Below are 21,397 nucleotides of genomic sequence, written 5' to 3'. Positions count from 1 at the left end.
ACTATTTTTAGTGATCCCCATATGTCCTTAATGGTCATTGCATAATTTACAGAGATAGACACAGAGTCTCTGGGTTGCTTTTTCCACCAAATTCAAACTCAGTCGCTACTTAGACAGGTGAAACTGAAAGAGGTGCAGGTGACCTCCTGCAGGGGTCAGCAAGGCTCCTTTCTCATCAGTGAAACTTTACAGTCTTAAATTTCTTCCTGCACACCCGATAAAGCCAAATTTAACTTAAAAGGAACTTTGATGAGACTACTGAACCTCTACTTGCAGCTGTGTCTGAGTGAGTCGTTGCAGAAGAGTTCAACTTTGAAAGAAAAGCATGAAATAGGATAATTTGTTCATGCAAACAAAACCTGACCAGCAGTGTGCTTTAAGACCTCAAACAACCCCGATGGCTGAAACTTGTCAGCTACATTTCTGACTCACGCTGGCCAAGATTTGTGTGGTTAAGACAACTGTAAGACGTCATTTCCAGCTCCAAGTCAACTAAACCGAGACATTTGCCCCTCCCACCATCACCAAATAAACACTAAATAGCCAATTAAACTAAAACAGCTCTATTATAATGTTATCTATGTCAACACTTGTTTTAGTTTTCTTATAATTATAGGAGTTCCCCTTAAGACCACTAATTTAGTGTTTCTTTTTATTTTCTCGTTCTGAATGATCTGAAGTATCAATAAATATTAAAAGAGAACAAATGTGCAAAATAGGACGACAAAAACAATCAAAACTTTCTGTTCATATTCAGAATATTACTGGCCACAACAGTCAGGTAAAGTCAGACTCAAATACTCATCTGTTGCAGATAATGAGGAATGAATGAATGAAAAAGCTGAGTGAATATGAAAGTGGATGTAGCCTGCAGCTTTCCTTTTACTGCAATCCAAAACATGTATTTTAGGGTGTCTGCTCACAGTCCGAGTAAAGGCAAGGAGAACTGGAGCTGTGATGGAACTGGACATGCAGGAAGCTGGAAAGACGGGATGCGGTACATCAGCAGGACCAAAAGTGTGTGTGTGCTCTTATGAGTACTGAGAGAACAGCTGCTCATCAGGTCTGAAGCCGTAAGCAGTAACTGGTCGTCCAGGTGATGAGCTGGTCTGGTCGAAGACGTCGCCCACATCTCTGATCCACAAAGACATTGATATTAATATTACTACACATAAGAAAACTTCCACTTCAGCTAGAAGGTTAGTGATCTTGTTCATTTTCTGATCTGGCTCTGTCTGAGGTCGACTCACCCTGTGAGATGTGAGTCTCCATTCTGAGACTGCAGATCACCGAAGAAATCTGGGCTGACTGAACCATCTCCTGGGGTTATTCCATCTAGAAAAGCATTTAGAAATTTGAATGAGCTGTACAACCACTGCAGCGTGATAGCAGCTGCTAAATCAGCACAGACACCAAAAGCTTGGCAATTGTTTTAAAAGTAGCGAGACGTTTTCTGTGAGAATTTAGTAGCGTTTGTCTAATTATGTGACATTCTCATAACCGGTTATTCTGTATACCTTGTGAGATCAGATAAGAAGCCTGATTGTGTGGGCAGGTGACCCAGAAACATGAAGAAACCACAAACTTAAAGTTTGACCTGATTACATCACTGGATGCAAAAGGTGGACATGAATGTTGGAGCCACAGGAGGCCACAAGGCTAACATCTGGTCTGAGTGGCAGAAATAGACAAGGTCTAAAAAAATGCTTTTAGTGTGAAATTTGCACAAATAGAAGAATCTGCTGCAGCGCTCATCTGGTTTCTACCTGCGCTGTAGAACAGATCAGTCCTCTCGTCGTTATCGTACAGATACGGCTCAGACTCGTCCACTTGGCGACTCTCGACCATGTCCAACCACTGGTTGTTGTGGAAACGAAATTTCTCCGACTGGATTTTCCTCCCCCACTCCTCGTCGTACTCCTGTATATATACATATATATATATAAAACATCTGCGAGTAAAGGTGGAACAGGGTGAGGATACGATGTGCAGGTTCACTTACAGCGATTATGTCGAGCGTGTTGTCGCACACTTTTCTGATCTCGGTGTTCTTGTCGTGCATCAGGTCTATCAGGTAAGCGGGAGCCTCTGAGGAAACACTTAAAGAAAACTAGCAACCTAAAACTTTAGCTCGCATTAAAACCCAGTGAGAGGCGACTGCTGCAGAGAGCGCCCCTGGGAAGGATACGCGTGTCTTTGATGATGACGTCCCGTGTGGCTTGGTGAAACACCATCTGATAAAAGACGTAGACGATCTGACACACAAACTCGTCATCTTCTTGGCGCGCTGCATAAAGGACAGGACATGTGGAGTGAGAGTTGATAATAATCCAGGGAAAATGTCCTAATCTGGTTTTCTTTTTTATTTTTACCATTCAGTAGTTCAATAAGGGCAGGAATGATGCCAGATTTAGCCAACATGACAGCGCAGGCGTCATCCATGGAAACTGTTCCAATCATTATGACCACCTCCAGTATGAGGTCATCCTCTGCCGAGTCTGAAATATGAACAGAGAGGCTTTCTGGCAAACTGAGACAACGGGTAATTTCTTCTAATTCTGTCTTCTGAATGATTTAACTGATACCTGGTTTGAGATTGTCTTTGAGGAAAGGCACCAGGTTATATTCTTTCAGCAGCAGCTCCCAGTCCAGGTCAGGAATGGTGAGGTTGGCCAACGTTCCCAGACACTCCAGGATCCACACCTCCCCTTCTACAGCACGGATCTCTGCAGCCAGATCTCCCACATAGTCCTAGTGAAGATTACTCAGATCATCAGACAAAACAATCCTTCTGTGAAGCACGAGTGATGCTTTAGTTTGTCAAAATGACAAATTACTGTGTGTCTCACAACGTACTATAAACAGCGGCTTGGTTGGACCATCATGCTGTGAGATGTTTCTGATCATCTTCATCAGAAGGCAGTCTTTAGTCTTCAGAGCTCGCTTCATGAGCATCTTCAGTCCATTTCCTAAAACCGGAAAGGCACCAAGCAAAAGCTGTTCAGTTCAAATACAGATTTAGCCCTGAAACATCAAAAAACCAAATACCTTCACACATGAGCTGTGCGTTCTTCTTGTTAGCAGACAGGTTGATGCAGATGGAGATGAGTTCCACATCAATTTCCTCCTCGCCGTGGTCGTAGAGCATTTGCATGAGCTGGTTCCAGACACAAACACAGATTTGGCTCATCCTCTGGAACGCTCAGTCACTATGAATGGAAGTGGATCGTGGCGTACCTGAGGGATGCAGTCGGTGTAAACGAACATGCCTCTGAAGCGGTCGTCCATGCTGATGTGGTACAGGAGGCGCATGGCTACCTGTCGGTTATTCTCATCACCTGCATCGTAACAAACGTGTTCGAATATTCATACACTTACTACAATAATAATAATGATAATAATAATAATAATAATAATACATTTTATTTAAAAGCGCCTTTCAGGACACCCAAGGTCACTTTACAGAAAACACATGATAAAATACAATAAAACAATAATAAAACCCAAACAAGAAAAAACAAAGAGAGAAACAGTTCAAGGTTGTAGGCAGATTTAAACATGTGTGTTTTGAGTTTTGATTGGAAAAGGGTAAAACTGTCGATGTTCCTGATGTCTGGGGGAAGTGAGTTCCAGAGACGGGGAGCAGAGCGGCTGAAAGCTCTGCTCCCCGTCTCTGGAACTCATGGTAGCGAGACGGGCAGAAGGAACCGCAAGATGGATGGAAGAAGAAGATCTGAGTGAACGGGATGGGGTGTGAATACTTATAAGGTCTACAACGTAGTTCCTGTCAGACAGTGGGTTTGACTTCTGTCTCATTTCCGTCATTTACTCAGGAAGCTGTGAAGAATCTGTGTTTAACGTTACCCAACAACGCTGTCAGTTTGGGCACCAGCCCGACTTCCACCATCTTGGCTCGAAGTCCGGAGTCAAACGAGAGGTTGAGCAGCAGACGTAGAGTCAGATTCAACAAATCATCGTGTTCACAGGGAATCAGACGAGCCAGTCGCTCCACGGTGTCCAGCTCAGCCTGCGTGCCACACACACGGTCACATCAGAGCTGGACTAATGACAAAGCTTGCTGACTTCTTGTTAAAACAGGCAAAAGTAGTTAGTGTAGAACAACTAAGCCCTCCTGCTCACCATGTCGTTCTTATTCTCCAGGAAGATCGACAGCTTTTTGAGGAAGGAAACCACCAGAACCAGCAGCTCCTCATCATCACGGTCAAGAACTTTGACCAGCAGTCCAACAATGTTTTTGTTCCTCATCTTCAGCTCTGTCCTGGTGTCCTCAGCGAGGTTCAACAGCAGGTAGAGAGAAACTAAAAGGAAAAAAAAATGAACATAACCAAATAAATTCTATTTATAAGAGGTTTTAATCCCATGAAAATTTAAAAGGAAAAATCCTGTTTCACCTCTGAGCAGCTGCTCCTGCTTAGCCAGAAGGGCTTGGTATTTTCTCAGCGTTTTGTCCTGGTCTCGTCTTAAGGAGCCATTTTCTGGCGCAGACTCACGTGCACAAAAGATAGTCAAGGGCAACAGAAACAATACAGAAGACCTCAAAAAAATCGATCATCTTAAATTAAATGGACAAAATGATAGCAGAAAATGGATATAAGCTTTGTTTTTCTTGCGTAGCTCCTCACGCCACATGTCATGCCTCTTCAGTTCATGTTCCACCACACTCATACAAAGCGCTCCGATTTTATAGTGACTCACTGCAGCGTGAAACTGGGAGAAACTGGAGGAAGGGATGTGAAAGGATGAATCATTTAGAAGTACTGAAGGACCATCACGCCAGCTGTGCATCAGGGTTACCTTGAAAAGCAGAAGAAGATGTAAATGATAATAGTAGCAAGCTCTACGCTCTGTTTCCAGTCCTCTCTCAGAACCCGGGCCAGCGCACCTAAAGCTGCTTCTGTAGACACAAACAGGGAGAAATTCACGCTAAACAACTAGAGGATGGCTGCGTAAGCATGTTGGAAGGAACATGTACCGTTGTAAAGCAGCTCCTCCAGGTTATCTGGGTTACGGGCGAGCTGCAAAATGAGACCAGAGCCTCGGATCTTCTCTGGGAGGCCTTCATAAAGCAGCTCAACATACTCATCCATCTTTGTTATGCTAGCTTCCTCGTTCAACTACACACGAAAAATAAATAAAACAACAAAGAAAGAAACACACACTGTTACACCTAACACAACGAATGAGGAATGAAACGAGTACTTAACATCATTACCTCCGTTCCCTCAAATGGTGTCAGATCTTTAGGCTTCACTGTTTTCTTCTCTTTCTTTTCCACTAAAGGCAAACAAGAAAAGCAGTGAATGTTTTACATCCTGCTTCTTAATGTCACTGTGCAGTTAGTCCCTCTCATACTTTATTGGTGTGTTTGAACAATAAATCAGAGCTAACAGGTAAAAGCTTCTAAACGTACCCCCTTTGGCCTCCACTGGGGAGGATTTCCTGTTCTGTAGGTAATAAAGCAGCTGCTCCACCTGTGGCAAGCGGGAGGCGGGGATGAGTTTACACTCCTCTACCACTTTCCTGGCCAAAGCGGCCACATCTGTAGTAGGAGAGAGGCTTTTCACGCGGATTCTGAAGGGGAAAGGAGAAGGATGACACATAACATGTTACATAAACCAGCAAAAACTGCCATTAACTGGTTATTTCTAATAAGATAAAGAACAGGGGCAGATGCTGTCAACGATAAATTAGGAGCTTACTCACATTTTTTGTCCCTCCTTGCGTTCACCCAGCATCGGACCTCCATTCTCCCCCAGGATGGATGCCTCCACCTCATACTGGACCACAAGGGCTTTCTCAGTGGGATGGACATCCAAACTGCCTGCAGTCACTTTTCTATGAATGATAATAAACAGTTTACGCCTGTGGTTTTAGTTTCCAAAGTAAATCTGAGTTAAATACAATTATTTCCATAATGCAATTTAAAGAGCAAGTCACCCCCTACAAGAAACTTACTTCACTCCCTCTTCATGTTTGAAAAATGCAACAAATGCTGTTGCCTAGCAGACCGAGAGGGCGGAGCCACTAACAAATACACACACACAGGCTCACAATGGCATTGTGACATCATAATAGACCAGTTTACATCATAGCATACCTCTTAGCCAATAGCGGTGGCAGATTTAAATTCAAATGCAGTGCAGAGTTTTTACCTGACAACAGCGCAACACTGACAGTTTTAGGCAGAATATTTAAATTTTAACTAAGATGCACTGAAGTATCAAATTATTGACGACACGTGTCTGCAGCACAGTTAGTTACACATTTATATAGTTTATCAGCAAGAAAAAGTTGATTTGGGGGTGACTTGCTCTTTAATGTTGAATGCAGTAATAAGCTCTTGGCAGTGACAGCTATTTTTATTATATGTGTTCCTGGATCAAAAGCAGTAGGACACGCCCATGCACAAACATAACAAAGACTGCTTTTATTTAAAAAAAAAGCTAAACCTCGTCAGCTACAACACTGAATCAAATGTCCCGTGATAAACCTAGTTAGTATGATTTATTATCCGGCTACATTGTTTTTATGTTTAACAGAATCTTCAGGGTTAGCAGGAGCCCAGATTTCCCAGCATTCCTTCCTCTCTGGAGCAGTTCCACTGATTATTACAGTTAACAGGAGGATTGCGACTGAAACGTTTCTTCCAGAAACAGATGCAAGAAAAAGCACATGATACTAAAATCCTGTTGTTGGTCTCTCGTTCTGATGAGCTAAACGCTAACGAAGCAGGGGGCGGTGATTGTAGAAATGCTTTTCAGGAATAGTGTATCTTATAGGTGACAGCTGTGTGAAATTCGTTTATGCCGAATGATTTCGTGGCTCGGGATAGTTAATAATTGCCTATATTCGAAATAAACAGGAATGGTCCAATCTTCAGTCCAGCGTCGGAACCTTAAATTCCCCTAAATTTTAAACAAGACATCGGGTTCAACCTCCAAGCATACAGCTGCACACTAAAACTAGGACGAATTCAAATTAAAACAATAATTAAAACACTCTTACGTCTCACCCAGAGATTATTACTTGTCATCCCTAAAATTATATCAACATGGCTAATTTCAACGGCCAGTACGGTTCTAGCCGCACCTTTCAACTCACCGTTTGAGGTACCGCGCGTCATCCTGCATTTTCTTCCGATTTATGGCTTCAAATTTTTAATTTAACAATTTAAGATCACCTGAAGGATCTCCTGGACAAATAACAACCATTCGAGTCTTTTATTTATCCTCTAAAGACCGCTGAACCTCAAGGTATTCTTTTTCTACTTAACAGGCAGCCTTTAGAGAACACTACTGCCCCCTAGTGGACTGGTTATAGAAATATATGATTCCAACTCTAATGATGTAATTAAGTATTTATTAATTTAAAAAAAAATAAGAAAAATTTGGCTAGAAATATATAATAACTTTACTTTTTACACTTTCATATTTTGTGTGTGTCTTTTTGGGGATAAAAGGTTTAATCTAATATTTACTCCTTATCCTATGTTGCTATTTTGTGCATATTGTTTTGGGGTCAGATTTTTTATTCCTTTAATGCCTCTATGAACTGGGATGCACATTAAGCTTCCAGCTGTCACTCTGAGAGGAGCTTAAAATTTGTTTTGTCTAAAACCTGGACTATATTTGACTTGTTTTGAGATGGCAAAACACGGATGCTGATAAAAATGCTAAATAAACCAGAACATTTAGAACGCTTTGTTCTCACTTCAGAGCCACTCGGATTTAATGTATAAATATTATCAGTGCTTCCTAAATTACTATTACTTTTTTCATTTAACCACCTCTATACTGAGAGGATGTAATACTTGGTAGTGCACAGCAGAATTTATTATTTTTCCACATAAATAATTTCCACGTTCCCAAAAGACATCAGTTATCTTTTCCCTCTCGACAGTAAAGTCCTCCTGGTTCCTCTGTGCCTTTATAATCACTCTGAGAGCAGAAAGGTCAATTTCCACATGAGTCTCATGACTTTAATTTAGCTTAAACCACATATTCACATCACGTAATGCAAACCATTACACAAGCCTTTTAGTTAGAGGAATTATATTTTCATGGTAGCAGCAGCATAATGTTCCATATGTTGCATCTTCCTAATCTGGAATTAATGCACATGGAAATAACTTCCTGTTTTCCATTTCAACAGACAGAAAGAGTTCGAATAAATATCTTTTATTGGAGTGCAATGATACAAGTTTCTGCAAAGCAGGGTTTCTGTACGGACTTCCTCACGCCTACATTCTAAGGCATCAGCATGAGTATTGTTGACTGTTGGGTGCTCGTTCTTTAATTTGCGTGCATGTGACCTGATTGAAACACGTTTTATGACATTCTCTGTCTTTCTTCATCTTCTACTCCACGTCTGCTCCATCGTCTTCATCATCCGCACACGCAGTGAACTCCTTCTCTGGTAAGAGGCCGTATTCATTGAGAAACGCCTCCACATCTGTGGCAAAGAACTCTTCATTGAGGTGTTTGGTGACAGCCAGGAAGTTACCCAGTAACTCCCCGGCCTTGTAGACCAGCAGGGTCGGGAGAACCTGAGATGATTGAAACAATAATCAGATTGTTTCAGAAGACAATTATTTATCAGTGACAGTACCAATACATTCTAATGTCTCGGTTTTTAAATGTATTTTTAATGAATATTGATAATTAATATGTAGTTTTAGGCTGCAGAAACACCAAACTAACCAATCTAAATAAAAATTCTAAGTTTTATTAGAATTTCAGGTATTTTTAAAGCCTGCTGCTGTTGTATTTTCAGGTTTTGTGCAGGACACAGCTTCTCTGTTATTACAAGTTTTTAATTTTATTTAATGGACAGAAAGCACGTGAATTGGTCATGATCTAATTTTAAATTCAGAGTTGATTTCTCTTTAGAAAAGGCCAATCTTGGTCTGTTTGTTTATTGTGTTTGCAGTCCTACAGGAAGGGATATTGAAACGTTCATGGCAAGTTCTCTCCAACAGCAAAACCATAAAACTCAGATCTCTTTCTTCTGGGATTTAAAAAGCAAACTCATTTTAGATCAAGTCCACTGCAAAGCTCTTGGGCTTCGAAAATGTTTATTCTTACTAAAACGATACAGCTAAAACCTAGAACACTTTAGTAATGTCAATCTATTCTCAAAATTACGGTCAACTAAAGTATTCATTTTTATTCTTTGTTTTTATTTTGTAATGCACAAACCTCAGAGGAGAAGCGCTCTGCAGCACCTGACGCCACAGCATCAATACGACAAAACTTAACAGTGGGGTACTCCGCTGCCAGGCACTCCAGACTCGAGTTCATCTGCTCACAGCCTGATAGAGGACGGACAAGTAAATGAGGTTAGGAGGCAGGGACATGTAGCACTGTCACAGGAAAGAGGAGCCCGACCGTTGACCCCATGCTGATAAATGTGGACCACCACCAGGGTCATCCGATGCTCCCTCTCTATCACTTCCAGGAAGGCCTCTCCACTCTCCAGCTCGTGGACACATTCAAACCTGGGACCGAAGCTCAGACGCTCATGCATTTCCTGCATGCACTGCTTTCTGTAGCGTTTCAGGCAGCGCTCATCCTCGTCTTTGATCAGTTCGTACTCCTGAGCGCCCATCTGAATACAGGAAGTACAGCTCTTCTCAGGAATCTGAGCAGATTATTAAATCTGGTTTCCTGCGCGTCCTTTCTCACCTTTCTGTTAGCTCTCTCCTTGTCGTCCTCCCGAGGATTGGACATCTGTCTGAGCAGCTCTTTCTTTTTTTGAGGGACTGTCTGGTCCACACTGTCCAGTTTGAACCTTCTCCAGTCATTAATAACACCCTTTGGACCTGGACACAGCAGAGATATCTGTTAGAGGTATTTGACCATTAAAAATATATTCATGCTTTCATTTACTGAAATGTATTTTTAAATGAGTGGGCAAGATAAATTAATATTTCTACATTGAGCTGTGATACATAACAATAGCAAGCTAAATAGTTATTTTAGTATCTCCAACCTGTGTGATTTAACGGCAGCTCCTCCTCTTCCTGTGTAGCAGCAGACATCCTAGCAGGTGAAATGACATTATTTAAATGTGAAATCTAGTCAAGATCAACTATTCTTTACAGAATTTGACAATTCAATAGTCATTCTTCATCACATGTAAACCTCTTAAAAGTACAAATCATTCAATAATCTATCAATTATATCACAAGGGTTCTGAAACGCAGAACTGGCCCATATTTGAGTAAAGAATTGGCCTCACTCAAACTTAAATTTTAATGCTGGATGCTGAGCTTGTTAAGATGATGACTCTAATTGTGTTTTATTGTGTACTTTGTATGGTTACACGTCTAAATCTAAAGTGTTCCTTATGTTTGCATAATTACTCAGTTGTCAGAAACACTTACAGCCAATCAGGCTAAAGTTTACTTATCAGATTAGTCTGAGATTATGGTTAGTCTGACATGCACACACGCTGAGCACATCTTATATGTGTACATGTGTGTGTTGTGACACACATGTATGAAAAAGCTAATGTATCATTTTGTTATCAATCACATTTTACTTTTGTGTTTGGATGTTGTTTTTTCTTGACATGGAGAATATCAGCCTTCAATATTTTGACTAACATTTAAATTTGCCCTTATATTGCTACAACATTTTTAAACAATAAATTTTATATTTGAGGTTTGAAAAAATGAGAATTAAAATGAAATATGAATTAAATGTGAAATGGTACACTGTTCTCTGGACTCATAGTCTTCATCGAAAGATGCTGAGGTGATGATGACAGTGGGGTCCTGATTAAAGTCACATCACTCAAACAACCGATCAAGCTTATGAGTCAGAAGAAGCTAATTCTTTCTTGTTACCAAACCAATGCATAGCTGCATTTTCTTTATTCTAACATACCACCTTTCTATAAATAAACATGCACCCTGGCAGGCGATGTTTTTTAACACTAAATCTTCTGACTAGAAGGAGCATAGCACCGTTTTTCTAATAAGATAACAACAATTGAAATAAATCTCTAAATAAGTTTTCTTTATTTTACTTTAGCATGAAAAAATAACCCTATTACTCTTTTTCTGAAACAGGAACAAGCACGGTTAGGCTAAAATACTTACATTTGATATAAGATGTACAATTGCTGTCTAAATAAAAGAGTTTTTACCTTTGTGGCTGAGATGAGAAGTGTTGTCAGGTTTTAGTAACGTGTAAAAACGTATCTCCTGCCTGTCTGGGCATCCACTGACTGGAAAACCTGCAGCAAAGAGGCGTACATACGTTTGGAAAGGGGTGGGGGTGGCAATGAGATGAGGGTGTAAGCTTTATCTCAGGCGTCATCTTCACTGCCACTGGAATGTGATGTTGTTTCATACAAGCTGTTGACCAACTGTGTGTGTTAAAAGCAAAGGTTTTTAAAATTGTTCTTTAAATTCCAAGAGAAAATAAATATTAAAACAACACAAAGTCGTAATCCCCAAAAAGTATCATCAACTAAGTTTTGAAGAATCAAGAAAAAAAAAAAACTCGCTGTTTTGGCATTTTTTATGTTCTGTTTTTTCAGTCGTCCTTTTCAAATTCACATGCATGTTAAATATACGATCATGGACCCTTTCACGAGAGTATTAGAGGCTGTCAGCGAAACTATTAGTTGGATTTAGTCAAGATATTCAGTATGGTGATGGAGAAGTGGTTATAGTTTTAATGTAATAATGAAAAGATGACATAAAAATAACCGTTTCTCACAAGGAGAAAACTACTCGTCCCTGGGTGGGCTCGAACCACCAACCTTTCGGTTAACAGCCGAACGCGCTAACCGATTGCGCCACAGAGACAACTGCGCACAACCCTCACAAATACTTATAATAAGAAAGTACTAAAGAAAGCTTTGCTTTCAGTTCTGTGAGGAAAACATTTATTGAAAGCTCACTACATAGAAACCTTTCCACTGATACAATCTTTATAAACACATTTTTCTCTTATAAGTAAATTTTAAACACAAACTTTTGAAGCCGTTTATCAGCGTGTTCAGAGACTGACTTTCTGGAAGTTAAATTAAAAAAAAATTTTTAATCTTTTTTTTTTACTTTCTGGAAGTAAGCATTTACTTCCTGACGGCCTGGCAGTCGTTTCCAAAATGGAGGCTGGCTTGACTGCTGTCCGTTACGATTGTATACACTATTTAAATTACACGGCCTACTTCAAAGCTACACAGAAACATGTCACTCGTTACAAAATGAAACGAACTATAATTAACACTCACTGTACAAAACCGCTATTATAATTATTTAAGTACCAAATGCAGTTATCAACATCGCATAGCAGAATGGCGCAGCGGAAGCGTGCTGGGCCCATAACCCAGAGGTCGATGGATCGAAACCATCCTCTGCTAATTATTATTTTTCATCATTTATTTGTTTTTTCTTTCCTTTATTTGCATCAAGCTAAACATATGATCTTAACACGGAAAGTGAAGAAACGAGCAAACCTTAGAGTTCAGTTAACTGAAATAATCTGCTTAGATGTTCTTTCTTTAAAAGAAATTAATGGTTCAATTGTTTTTAATCAAAATAGTTTAATTGTAATTAACGAGTGAAGAACAGTGAAAATGCTGTATGAAAATGGTGTATGAAAATGGTGTAGGAAGGAATGTCAGTGACTGTTTTGGCAGATGATGAAACATGTGATATTTAAAGTTACTAACAAACCTCAATGTCTTCTTCTAAAGGCAAAACAGAACAAAACATCCAAAAGTCCTTTATTGAGCTTTACGCATCCTTTTAGCTACAGAGGACCTGTGGTGATTCAAATTATTAAGGACACAACTGTTGGTGAGCATTGATATTTTGGAGTTCAGATTGTCTTTACTTTTTCCCCAGTAACAATCTCCTCCTTGATCTGTATTTTCCTCTCCTCCTTTTTCCTCCTCTTCCTCTTCAACTCCACTTTCTTCATCACTGCGCTCATCTTTTTCCAGCTGCAGGCACAAGCAATTACAAAGGCTAATTATCAACTTCTGCTTAAATAATGCTAAATTTACTGTCTTACAATCTGTTCTAGTCTTGTGGCAGCTTCTCACCTTGCCTTTCAAGAACTTACAGACCATACGCAAGATCAAGCATGCCCAGAAGATGTGTAGAACCTGCAGCACCATCAGCAGGATGTTAAAAAAGTAGTAGCCAGGGAAAGGCTCAAACGCCTCCATGGACAGTAGCAAGGTGTTCCGAATGATTCTGTAAGAAATCAAAGAACTGAAGTCCTTTTCACCCACACTAAATAAATATATAGAATAAAAAAGGAGGGTAAAAAGTGATCTCACTTGCTGGGGAAAATCACCAGTCGGGTCACAAGGAAGACCACAGCAAAGACAACAAACAGAGAATCGCACATCTTCCTCCAGCCGGTGCCGTAGTTGAACATTTTAGCTGACTGTAGAATGAAAAATTGGTAATAAATAAAAAATCCATCATAAAACTGCAGCATCATGTAATGCAAATAACCTAGAGGATAAAAAGCATAGCATAGCATAGCATAGCATAGTTTATTTATATAGCACATTTAAAATGCAGCATGGGAGCTGCCCAAAGTGCTGCACAGCACAGGCTAAAACAAAACACAACCATTACAAAAAAAAGAGTTGGATCTGTTTTAGATTTGGAGGGTAAATTCAGTTCAGTTCAGTTCATTTTTATTTCAGACATTTCACACATGTATCATTACAAAAGCTGATAAACTGGTCAAGAGAGAGAGGACATTTCTTAAAAACATATGTAGGACCTCTAACAATATGTCCGACGAGTCATGGAGCAGCATCACCAAGGTGCCGATGCGGATGTAGTTGGCACAGTAGGAGAAACTGAGCAGGTAGATGGTAGCCAAGTGATGGATCACTTGTTCCTTAAAGTCCTGGCAATGAAAATTTACACAGAAACATGAATAACCTTCAAGTGTCAACAGACCTTCCCATCCTCCAGTCACTAATTAACATGTGCGGCTGCGCTTTCTCACTACAGCAGGAATAAAGTGAGTGAAGCATGAAATATAGGTGAGCTGGAGGTAACAGTCCTTTAAAGGGCAAATGCAACATTAATCTGAGAAGGAATGGTGACATCTTCACCTTCCGTTTGATGTCCACAGAGATGCGAAGCAACAGAGAGCCATAAAAACCCAACTCCAGCATGTAGTACCAGAAGTGAGCTCTCTCCATGGGCTGATGGGGAGGAAGTAACAGAAGGTTTATTAAACACTGCCATATTTTATTGTGAAGATTTAACCTCCAAATCCTGAGTTATAATGTCTTGAATTAGCAATTTTTACAATTTGCTTTAAAGTGACAGTGTGTAGTTTTTACCATTAATCTCTGGAAATATCCATCAAAACGTTGTTGTAAATGAAATAAAAGATGCCCAGTTGTTGAAAAATATTGGCGGTTTCATAACACATAACCATAAAAATCTGTTCTAAAATACATGGAGCAGGTCTAAGTATCTGGGCGGCCATGTTTCCTTCTACGGAAGTCTGTGAGGGCAAAATGCATTTACTGATTTGTAACAAATGGTTACAAAACTTTCACCATTAATAAACATTGTTGCTTTACACATTTACCTCTTCACTCGTTCAATTCAATTCAATTCAATTTTATTTATATAGCGCCAAATCACGACAAGTCGTCTCAAGGCACTTCACATAATAAACATTTCAATTCAGGTCAGTTCATTAAGCCAATCAGAAAAAATGTTTCCTATATAAGGAACCCAGCTAATTGCATCAAGTCACTGACTAGTGTCAGTGACTGTACAGCAATCGTCATACTAAGCAAGCATATAGTGACAGCGGAGAGGAAAACTCCCTTTTAACAGGAAGAAACCTCCAGAGAATCCCGGCTCAGTATAAGCAGCCATCCTCCACGACTCACTGGGGATCGTTGCCAGTGATGAGAGGGAATCTGATGTTCTTCTTATTTTGTTGGAGGTTGCACTCCCAGGGATTTAGGTATCTACTGCCAAACCTATCGCCTGGGAAACCACACACTGTCACGTTAAGACTTTAAATAAACTAAAGCGTACATTTGTTCTGGTGAGTAATTTGCTGATTTGAATAGTTTTTTCTGTTGATTAGACATCGTATTATGTCAGATTTTTGCATTGCTTTGTTGGTTTATCATCTACATGTGCAGCCTAGAGTGGAGCTACATTACCCCTCAGACTATAAACTCTACTTTGTGCACTCAGGCTCCTCCTCTGTAGCTGCAGTGAGATAACAGATAAGTTTCCAGTCAAGTGCTGGAGTTGCTCCAGGTGTATTAAATAAAATTACTTAATGAAGGCTGCAGGAATCAGCGCACAGCAGCTTCTGGACTCTAACTACACCTCCGTTAAATCAGAACATGCACTATAAATCTAGGGTCTAACATCTAAACCAAAAGGATCATTTGTTTATTTCACAGAAAACATCAGAAATAAAAGAGTACACTAGAGAGATGCTGCATGTTCACCTGAACTGGATATCGCCTCCAACATTCCCTGTGATCCCAGAACCAGGGCCTCTGAGCAGGGAGGGTGAAGAAATGAACCCAGAACAGGTAGAAACGCATGGAAGAACATAGTAGCAGTCATTTTTTAAATAAAATTCATTAGCTTTAACATACAAATTTCAAATTTGAGTCAAAAATGTGTTTGTTGTTACTCACGTCGACTAAGCAGGCCAGTCCAGCCATAAATGCTGCGAGGTAGAAAAAGAACCTCCAGCTGTGGACAGATCAGAGATTTTAACCAAATAAAATGCAATTTAATGACAGGGGCATGTCAAGAAATTCACCTTGATGACTATACTTACGCAGCTTCTGCAAACTTCTTGGTACGACTGGGCCTGTCTTGGTTCCTGCGGCGCCTGAACCAGGTTTCAATCTGTCTCTGGGTTTTACCGCATGCCAGCATCAGATGGATGATTTCCCTCTGGAGCAGCAGAAAATACAGAAGAGAATGATAGAAAAGAGAAGCTGACAGATAAAGGCTGAGTAACAGGTGGGGTGATCTCTGTGTATTCTCCAGTCTCAACATGAAAGAATTAAGCATATTTTTAATCCTATGCTATAAAAACCTAAATGAACTTACCAAATGAGAGATTTTATTGGAGAATTTCAAGTTGAACTACATGCCACAGGAGAGTGTGTTTGTTTCCCCTCGGGCTAAGTTTGTTAGCATCATGCTGCTCACATGTCAGGAAATCATCTAATCAACAACTAACTGAATATTCTTGCATTTGAAAGGCTTGAAACCAAGAAACTGGAGAAAAAGGACAAGATAAAACTGCATGTTACTGTGGAGATCATTCATTATATAAAGCAGCTTTTCTCTCTGCGCTCTCAAAAACTCAGATTCCCACATCTATGGCCTTATGGCCGACCTGATCAGCCAAATCAGAGCCATCTGAGCCCTTACACCTGCGTTAGGGACCCTAGAGGCTCCAGAGACTTTGCCGGTAGAGTCAGAGTGCTGGCTGGCACAGATGCAGGCTAAGTAGTGTTAGATTCTGCCTCTCACATGCTGAACATCTGGGCCAGACTCACCCTGAGCTATAGCTGAGTATGCTTGCTACTCATCCTGGTACTTCACTAACAGTGGTGGAGTTTGCTTCTGGGCACGAAGCTGAAACTAAACGTTATGTTTATTTTTTTAATTCAGAAGTATCAGCTGATCCACACACTAGGCGGAGAGAAAATCTATTAAATCAAAAAATCCTACAACTTAAATTTTCTATGAAGACATATCTTGTTTCACAGAGTCAAGGACAGAGTTTTATGTCCTGAGTGGAGTCAACTGGCCTCTGAAGAACTCACAATTTAGATTCTTGGAAATAACTGCTGCCAGTATAATGCTGCCCCAAGATCTTGATAACAAAAAGTTAGAAGTTTAAAGGTGCAATGTGTAACAATGAAGTTAGAACCACATCCTGTGGTCAAATTTGGGTACTGCAGCTCAATTTTCTAAACAAAAAGTCTCTCTCTCACTCCTGTTCCATGAGTTTCAAGGCAGTCACAGATCAGCACCAGAAGATTCTGACAAGCGAAGAAGAGTCATACACAGTAAGTTGATAAGTAGAAAATACATAATAATTTCTGGTGTTAGCTTTCTTGGGTGGTTTACAAGTGTTGAGTGTTTTCACACACACACTGCTACAGCTGTTGCTGTTTGTCCCAGAAACCTGAAGCTGCAGATGACAATCGGTGGCCTTCCACCTCCTCCTACCTGCACAGCTGCACTCATTTGGACTGATCACCTCCTGAGCTACATAAAAGAGGGAGCTGCCAGGGGGAAGGGAGAGACTAGATCTGTGCCAGTTCTCTCATGTACTCCATTAGTTTAGTGTTTTAATGGCTTCTAAATGGGTTTTAGTTACGCTTTTAAACTTGGTGAAGCTTAAGAGCTTTAAGAGGTTTTTAACAGACGAGTGACCAGAGAGCTGGCTTTCTCTTTGCTTCCAAACTTGTGTATAGTCAGTGGACTTTGTTTAGTGAATGTTTAGGAGCATTTCTATGTCTGTTTTAAACATAAACCTGTGGCCATTTTAACAATGTGATTTAAGTACTTTTAGATTTGGAGCTTTGTGCCTTTTTTAAATCATAAAATAAAAACCTTTATTCAGAGGACGTAACACACACATTTCATTCTAATATCGAGTCGTTGGATAATAGCTTGAGATATTTTTAGAGCCAACTATTTGTTTCTAATTCATCGTTAGCATTGTAAGCTCAACTTTAGCATCTAGTCTGGTTCCTCCAATGTTAGAGTAAAGCAAAAACATGCCGTAACCATCGACATTAATATACTGTAAATCTCCTTTCCATAGGCTCCAATAACACGTTTTTGAGGCCAAATGGGAGGTGGCCACCACCGCCATTTTGACCGTGTCACAGGTTCCGTCAAGCCCAGACAATTCCATAAAAGGGAAGAGAGGAGGAGCTGAGGGTGGGGCTGTAAGGCTGGGATCAACTGACGACACCCGGTCGAACTAGCTGCAAGCTAACCTGAAGCTAACCCTGGCTAACCCAAAGCTAACGCGGAGGTGGAAGCTAAGCTAACGGAGGTAGCAACCTAGCTACAACCGGAGTCAACTGTGCACAACACCAGAGATTCTGAGTCAGAGATACGCTGGGCTGACCGCTGGGTAAAACCAGGTGGAACACAGAGGTCTCCGAGACCTCCACAAGCCGACAGCCGCACAGTAGACAAGCGCTGCTGCGATCTGAGATGCGCAGAGCTGCTGCTGGGGAGAACCGGGTGGAAAGGTTTCCATCCCAGAGCTCCACAAGCCGGCAGCCCGCTCAGCACACAGAAGCCGCAATCAGACAGAGATGCGGTGAGGGGAGAACCGGGTGGAAAACATCGGTCCCCCGAGAGCTCCACAAGCCGTTAGTCGGAACCCAGCTCCACCAACATGTTATATTTCAACCCATTTTCTAAAGTGCAGCATTATGTTAAATGCACTGGGTTTTACCCTATTACATTTAAATTTCATGGTTAAACAGTACATGTTAAAATCTAAGCTCAGCTCGGCAGTGACCTAAAATACATAAATATAATTTTACTTACCTTAAAAAATGAAGTGGAGACTCCTTGGACGCTCTATTAGTGCAATTAATGCCACAGCAAGTCATTTTGTCCAACAATTGCACTAAAAATATCCAAAAAGGAATACACAAACACAGAGACTCAAAATGCCGGAGCAGTTTCCAAGCCAGACTGAGGCTCTACTGAGGCCTTTCCACAGAGCTAGCTCTGCGGTCACGTGGGTCTGATGCTCATTAATTATACAGACTTTTAGGCTTTTAATACACTTAAACAGAAGAGTGAGAAAAAAATTCTCCCCCCTCAGAGTTGTCATGAGTGTAAACTAGATAATTTAAACAAAAAACATGTTTTGGTACCATGTTGTAAACATTTTTATTTCTGCTGTGAAATTGGTATTTTTAACATAGGAGTCAATGAGGATTTGCTCACTTCTGACACCAGCCCCCAGTGGATGAGAGTGGAACTGCAATTTTTGGTACTTTCGGGTTTGATTCAATTTAGGAGCTGCATTGTGGGGGCTTGGCCTTAACTTCTTAGGGGTACAAGAAATAACTTCTGGGTCACTCCGGTTTGCTGGCTTTGGTTCTTTACACAACTCTGGAGCTTTTTGTCCGCTGGTGTCGAATTACAAATGCTGGCAATGCAGCGTTAGCTCAATGCAAACACTGCAACCTCACAAATTCACAGATGGTAAATGAAGACTACGTTCCTCTTTGACCATTGTGAAAAGAGAAAAACTGACAACCCCCCAGCCGGCTGAGAAGAAAATCTGTTTCAGAAAACCAACCTTCCTTCCTTCCTTCCTTCCTCCCTCCCTCCCTCCCTCCCTCCCTCCCTCCCTCCCTCCCTCCCTCCCTCCCTCCCTTCCTTCCTTCCTTCCTTCCTTCCTTCCTTCCTTCCTCTGTGATTGAGACGTTAGACTGTTTTGTAAATATTTCCCTGTAGAATTCTTACATATTGCTCCTTTAACATTTAGTGAGGTTGAAACTAGTCAGATTATCCCTTTTTGTTCAAAATATAGAATGACCTTGTTCTTTTTACTGATTAGGTTCAACTCAGCATGATGCACGATGAAGGAGGTGAAGAAAATGCTTTGAGCTTGATTTTTGGCACTAAAAGAAATACGATCAATTCTAGAATATTTTCATTAATATAAAGGAAGGATTTCACAGTAAAATAGACTCAAAAACTCCCCCCAGTATTTATGATTATGTGATTTTTTTCCATCTACTTACATAATAAACAACATTTAATCTACATTTTTCATGATTAAATTTTTTTCCATTCAAACATCTTTCGAATAACTTACTTAGTCCAGCTGATCAGTGACAGTCTTCAAGGTAAACATGTTTACACCTGTAAAAAGACTTTTCAGACTCACTTGTGTTGGCTGTTTGCTCCTCTGGGTGTAAAAGGACTCCAGCTGCAGGGATGGGGCAGCAGTCACATGCACTGTATTCTTTACCCCCAGACATCTGCCCATGGGTGGGGCCAAGAACCTGGGGACAAAAAGCAGGTTACACAAATTTATGTGTGGGTTAATCAGGACAAACGGATGCCAGGTTCAGCCGAGCTTTACAGACCAGGCAACGCCTGTTTGAGCTGCAAACAGGTCTGATTTTATTGGTTTATTAATTAGCATTTTATGACATTTGAATAATGTTTAACAACACTGGGCTCACATGCTTTTTCCTACTGGGAGAGGAAGAAAAACTACTACAGATTTGGTTCAACCCCAGAAACATACAAGGACGCCTTCTATCTATCAGCGATCTTTAATATAATTTACAAAGTAAAAGTCTGAGGGAAAATACTGCTTGTTTGTTCAGCAAATAACCACATTTATAATTATTTTCCCCTCTGTTCTGCCATACTCTCTAATTCCCCTAAGTCTTTTTTTTATGAAAACAAAGCCTGCCCTGCCCTCCCAATACACCTGCTCATATCCTATTACAAATACAGTCACCAGCATGATACTAAACACTTGGTCGTGTTCAGGAGGAACTGCTGCACTCACTTAATGCTCTTGTTTTTAAACAAAATCTCATTCATGGATGTGTTACAGGTTACAGGCTCAGGTGTGCTGTACCTCTCAAACGCATAGCGAAGAGCAACAAAGCCCAGAGCGAGGGGCAGAGCCATGAGAAGGTCATGGGGTTGAGGTCGCTCAGTGTCCACCAGCTGCTCCATGTCTCCCCAGGTCACACCGGGAGGGAGCCAGTAGTCTTCCCTCCAAAGGTCTGGCAGCAGGTCCATGTTTCTGAGGGTGATCAGAAAAGCCGCAGATCAGCAGAATATGGAGACCCGTTTCCACACTGATGAACCAAATCTGGTGAGAAACAGGAACAGATTTGTTTTTGTAGGAGGCCTCAGATGACACCTTGCTGCACAGGTATTTGTAACAGGGCATCCTACTGGAATCTGACTCCATCTCAACACAAAATATCACTTTAAAGCATTAATTGTTACTTTAGACATTTATATTACTGACAGAAAATCCTCCAGGATGTTATAAACATGAAGAGTGAACAGGACTCATATAAATAAATCCTTATAAATATTGCTTCTATGTTCCAGACTAAAGCACAGTTGGTGTCATGTTTTCCTGTGACTGGAATCAGAGCTGCAGCTGAAGTACAGAGAGTTCAATTCAGTCAGGCACAACCAGAGACATACCAGTCAGCAGCTCTGTGGGAGCGAAGGTTGGTTCAGTCCTGGAGACGGAGGTGAAAAAAGAAAACATCTGTCTGGGCTGTGGTTGAGTCGGAGCTGCTGACAGATGCGCCTCCGAGCCGCTGGAGCCTCACGACGACACCAGCATAG

The 21,397-nt window shown here is 40.8% G+C and overlaps 3 protein-coding genes and 1 non-coding gene across 5 annotated transcripts; all 4 read right to left on the bottom strand.

Annotated features, from left to right (window-relative positions):
• Positions 1-811: 811 nt before the first annotated feature.
• Positions 812-7,284, bottom strand: LOC107384169 (kinesin-associated protein 3). Its single transcript, XM_015957255.3, has 20 exons — positions 7,123-7,284; positions 5,725-5,856; positions 5,432-5,592; positions 5,234-5,295; positions 4,994-5,135; positions 4,816-4,915; positions 4,614-4,738; positions 4,413-4,511; positions 4,141-4,319; positions 3,865-4,027; positions 3,238-3,338; positions 3,049-3,157; positions 2,857-2,969; positions 2,586-2,751; positions 2,373-2,498; positions 2,189-2,287; positions 2,003-2,088; positions 1,767-1,920; positions 1,251-1,335; positions 812-1,134 (listed from the first exon to the last, which is right to left on the bottom strand). Exons 1-20 carry the CDS (start codon positions 7,149-7,151, stop codon positions 1,032-1,034), a joined length of 2,334 nt encoding a protein of 777 aa, XP_015812741.1. The 5' UTR covers positions 7,152-7,284; the 3' UTR covers positions 812-1,031.
• An 898-nt stretch (positions 7,285-8,182) lies between these two features.
• pdca (phosducin a) lies at positions 8,183-11,278 on the bottom strand. The gene is made up of 6 exons (XM_015957253.3): positions 11,173-11,278; positions 10,012-10,061; positions 9,705-9,841; positions 9,408-9,627; positions 9,219-9,331; positions 8,183-8,566 (listed from the first exon to the last, which is right to left on the bottom strand). Exons 2-6 carry the CDS (start codon positions 10,058-10,060, stop codon positions 8,378-8,380), a joined length of 708 nt encoding a protein of 235 aa, XP_015812739.1. The 5' UTR covers position 10,061; positions 11,173-11,278; the 3' UTR covers positions 8,183-8,377.
• Positions 11,279-11,765: 487 nt separating this feature from the next.
• trnan-guu (transfer RNA asparagine (anticodon GUU)) lies at positions 11,766-11,839 on the bottom strand. The gene has a single exon. It is a non-coding gene; the product is annotated as a tRNA-Asn (tRNA).
• A 906-nt stretch (positions 11,840-12,745) lies between these two features.
• On the bottom strand, positions 12,746-21,397 carry LOC107384166 (ceramide synthase 2). 2 transcript variants are annotated; one of them, XM_015957252.3, is made up of 11 exons: positions 21,251-21,397; positions 20,664-20,834; positions 19,956-20,073; positions 15,840-15,958; positions 15,694-15,751; positions 15,499-15,549; positions 14,122-14,214; positions 13,782-13,910; positions 13,324-13,433; positions 13,084-13,237; positions 12,746-12,981 (listed from the first exon to the last, which is right to left on the bottom strand). In XM_015957252.3, the coding sequence occupies exons 2-11, from the start codon at positions 20,828-20,830 to the stop codon at positions 12,763-12,765; spliced, it is 1,218 nt and encodes a 405-aa protein (XP_015812738.1). In that variant the 5' UTR covers positions 20,831-20,834; positions 21,251-21,397; the 3' UTR covers positions 12,746-12,762. The 2 variants fall into 2 exon arrangements, with proteins under 2 accessions (XP_015812738.1, XP_015812736.1); XM_015957250.3 differs by having other exon boundaries at positions 20,664-20,903; positions 21,251-21,390.

This window comes from Nothobranchius furzeri, chromosome 11 (genome assembly GCF_043380555.1).
Source record: "Nothobranchius furzeri strain GRZ-AD chromosome 11, NfurGRZ-RIMD1, whole genome shotgun sequence".
NCBI classification, from domain to species: domain Eukaryota; kingdom Metazoa; phylum Chordata; class Actinopteri; order Cyprinodontiformes; family Nothobranchiidae; genus Nothobranchius; species Nothobranchius furzeri.
The sequence above is the reverse complement of the archived record's forward strand: the minus strand, read 5'-3'. Positions and strand labels throughout refer to the sequence as shown.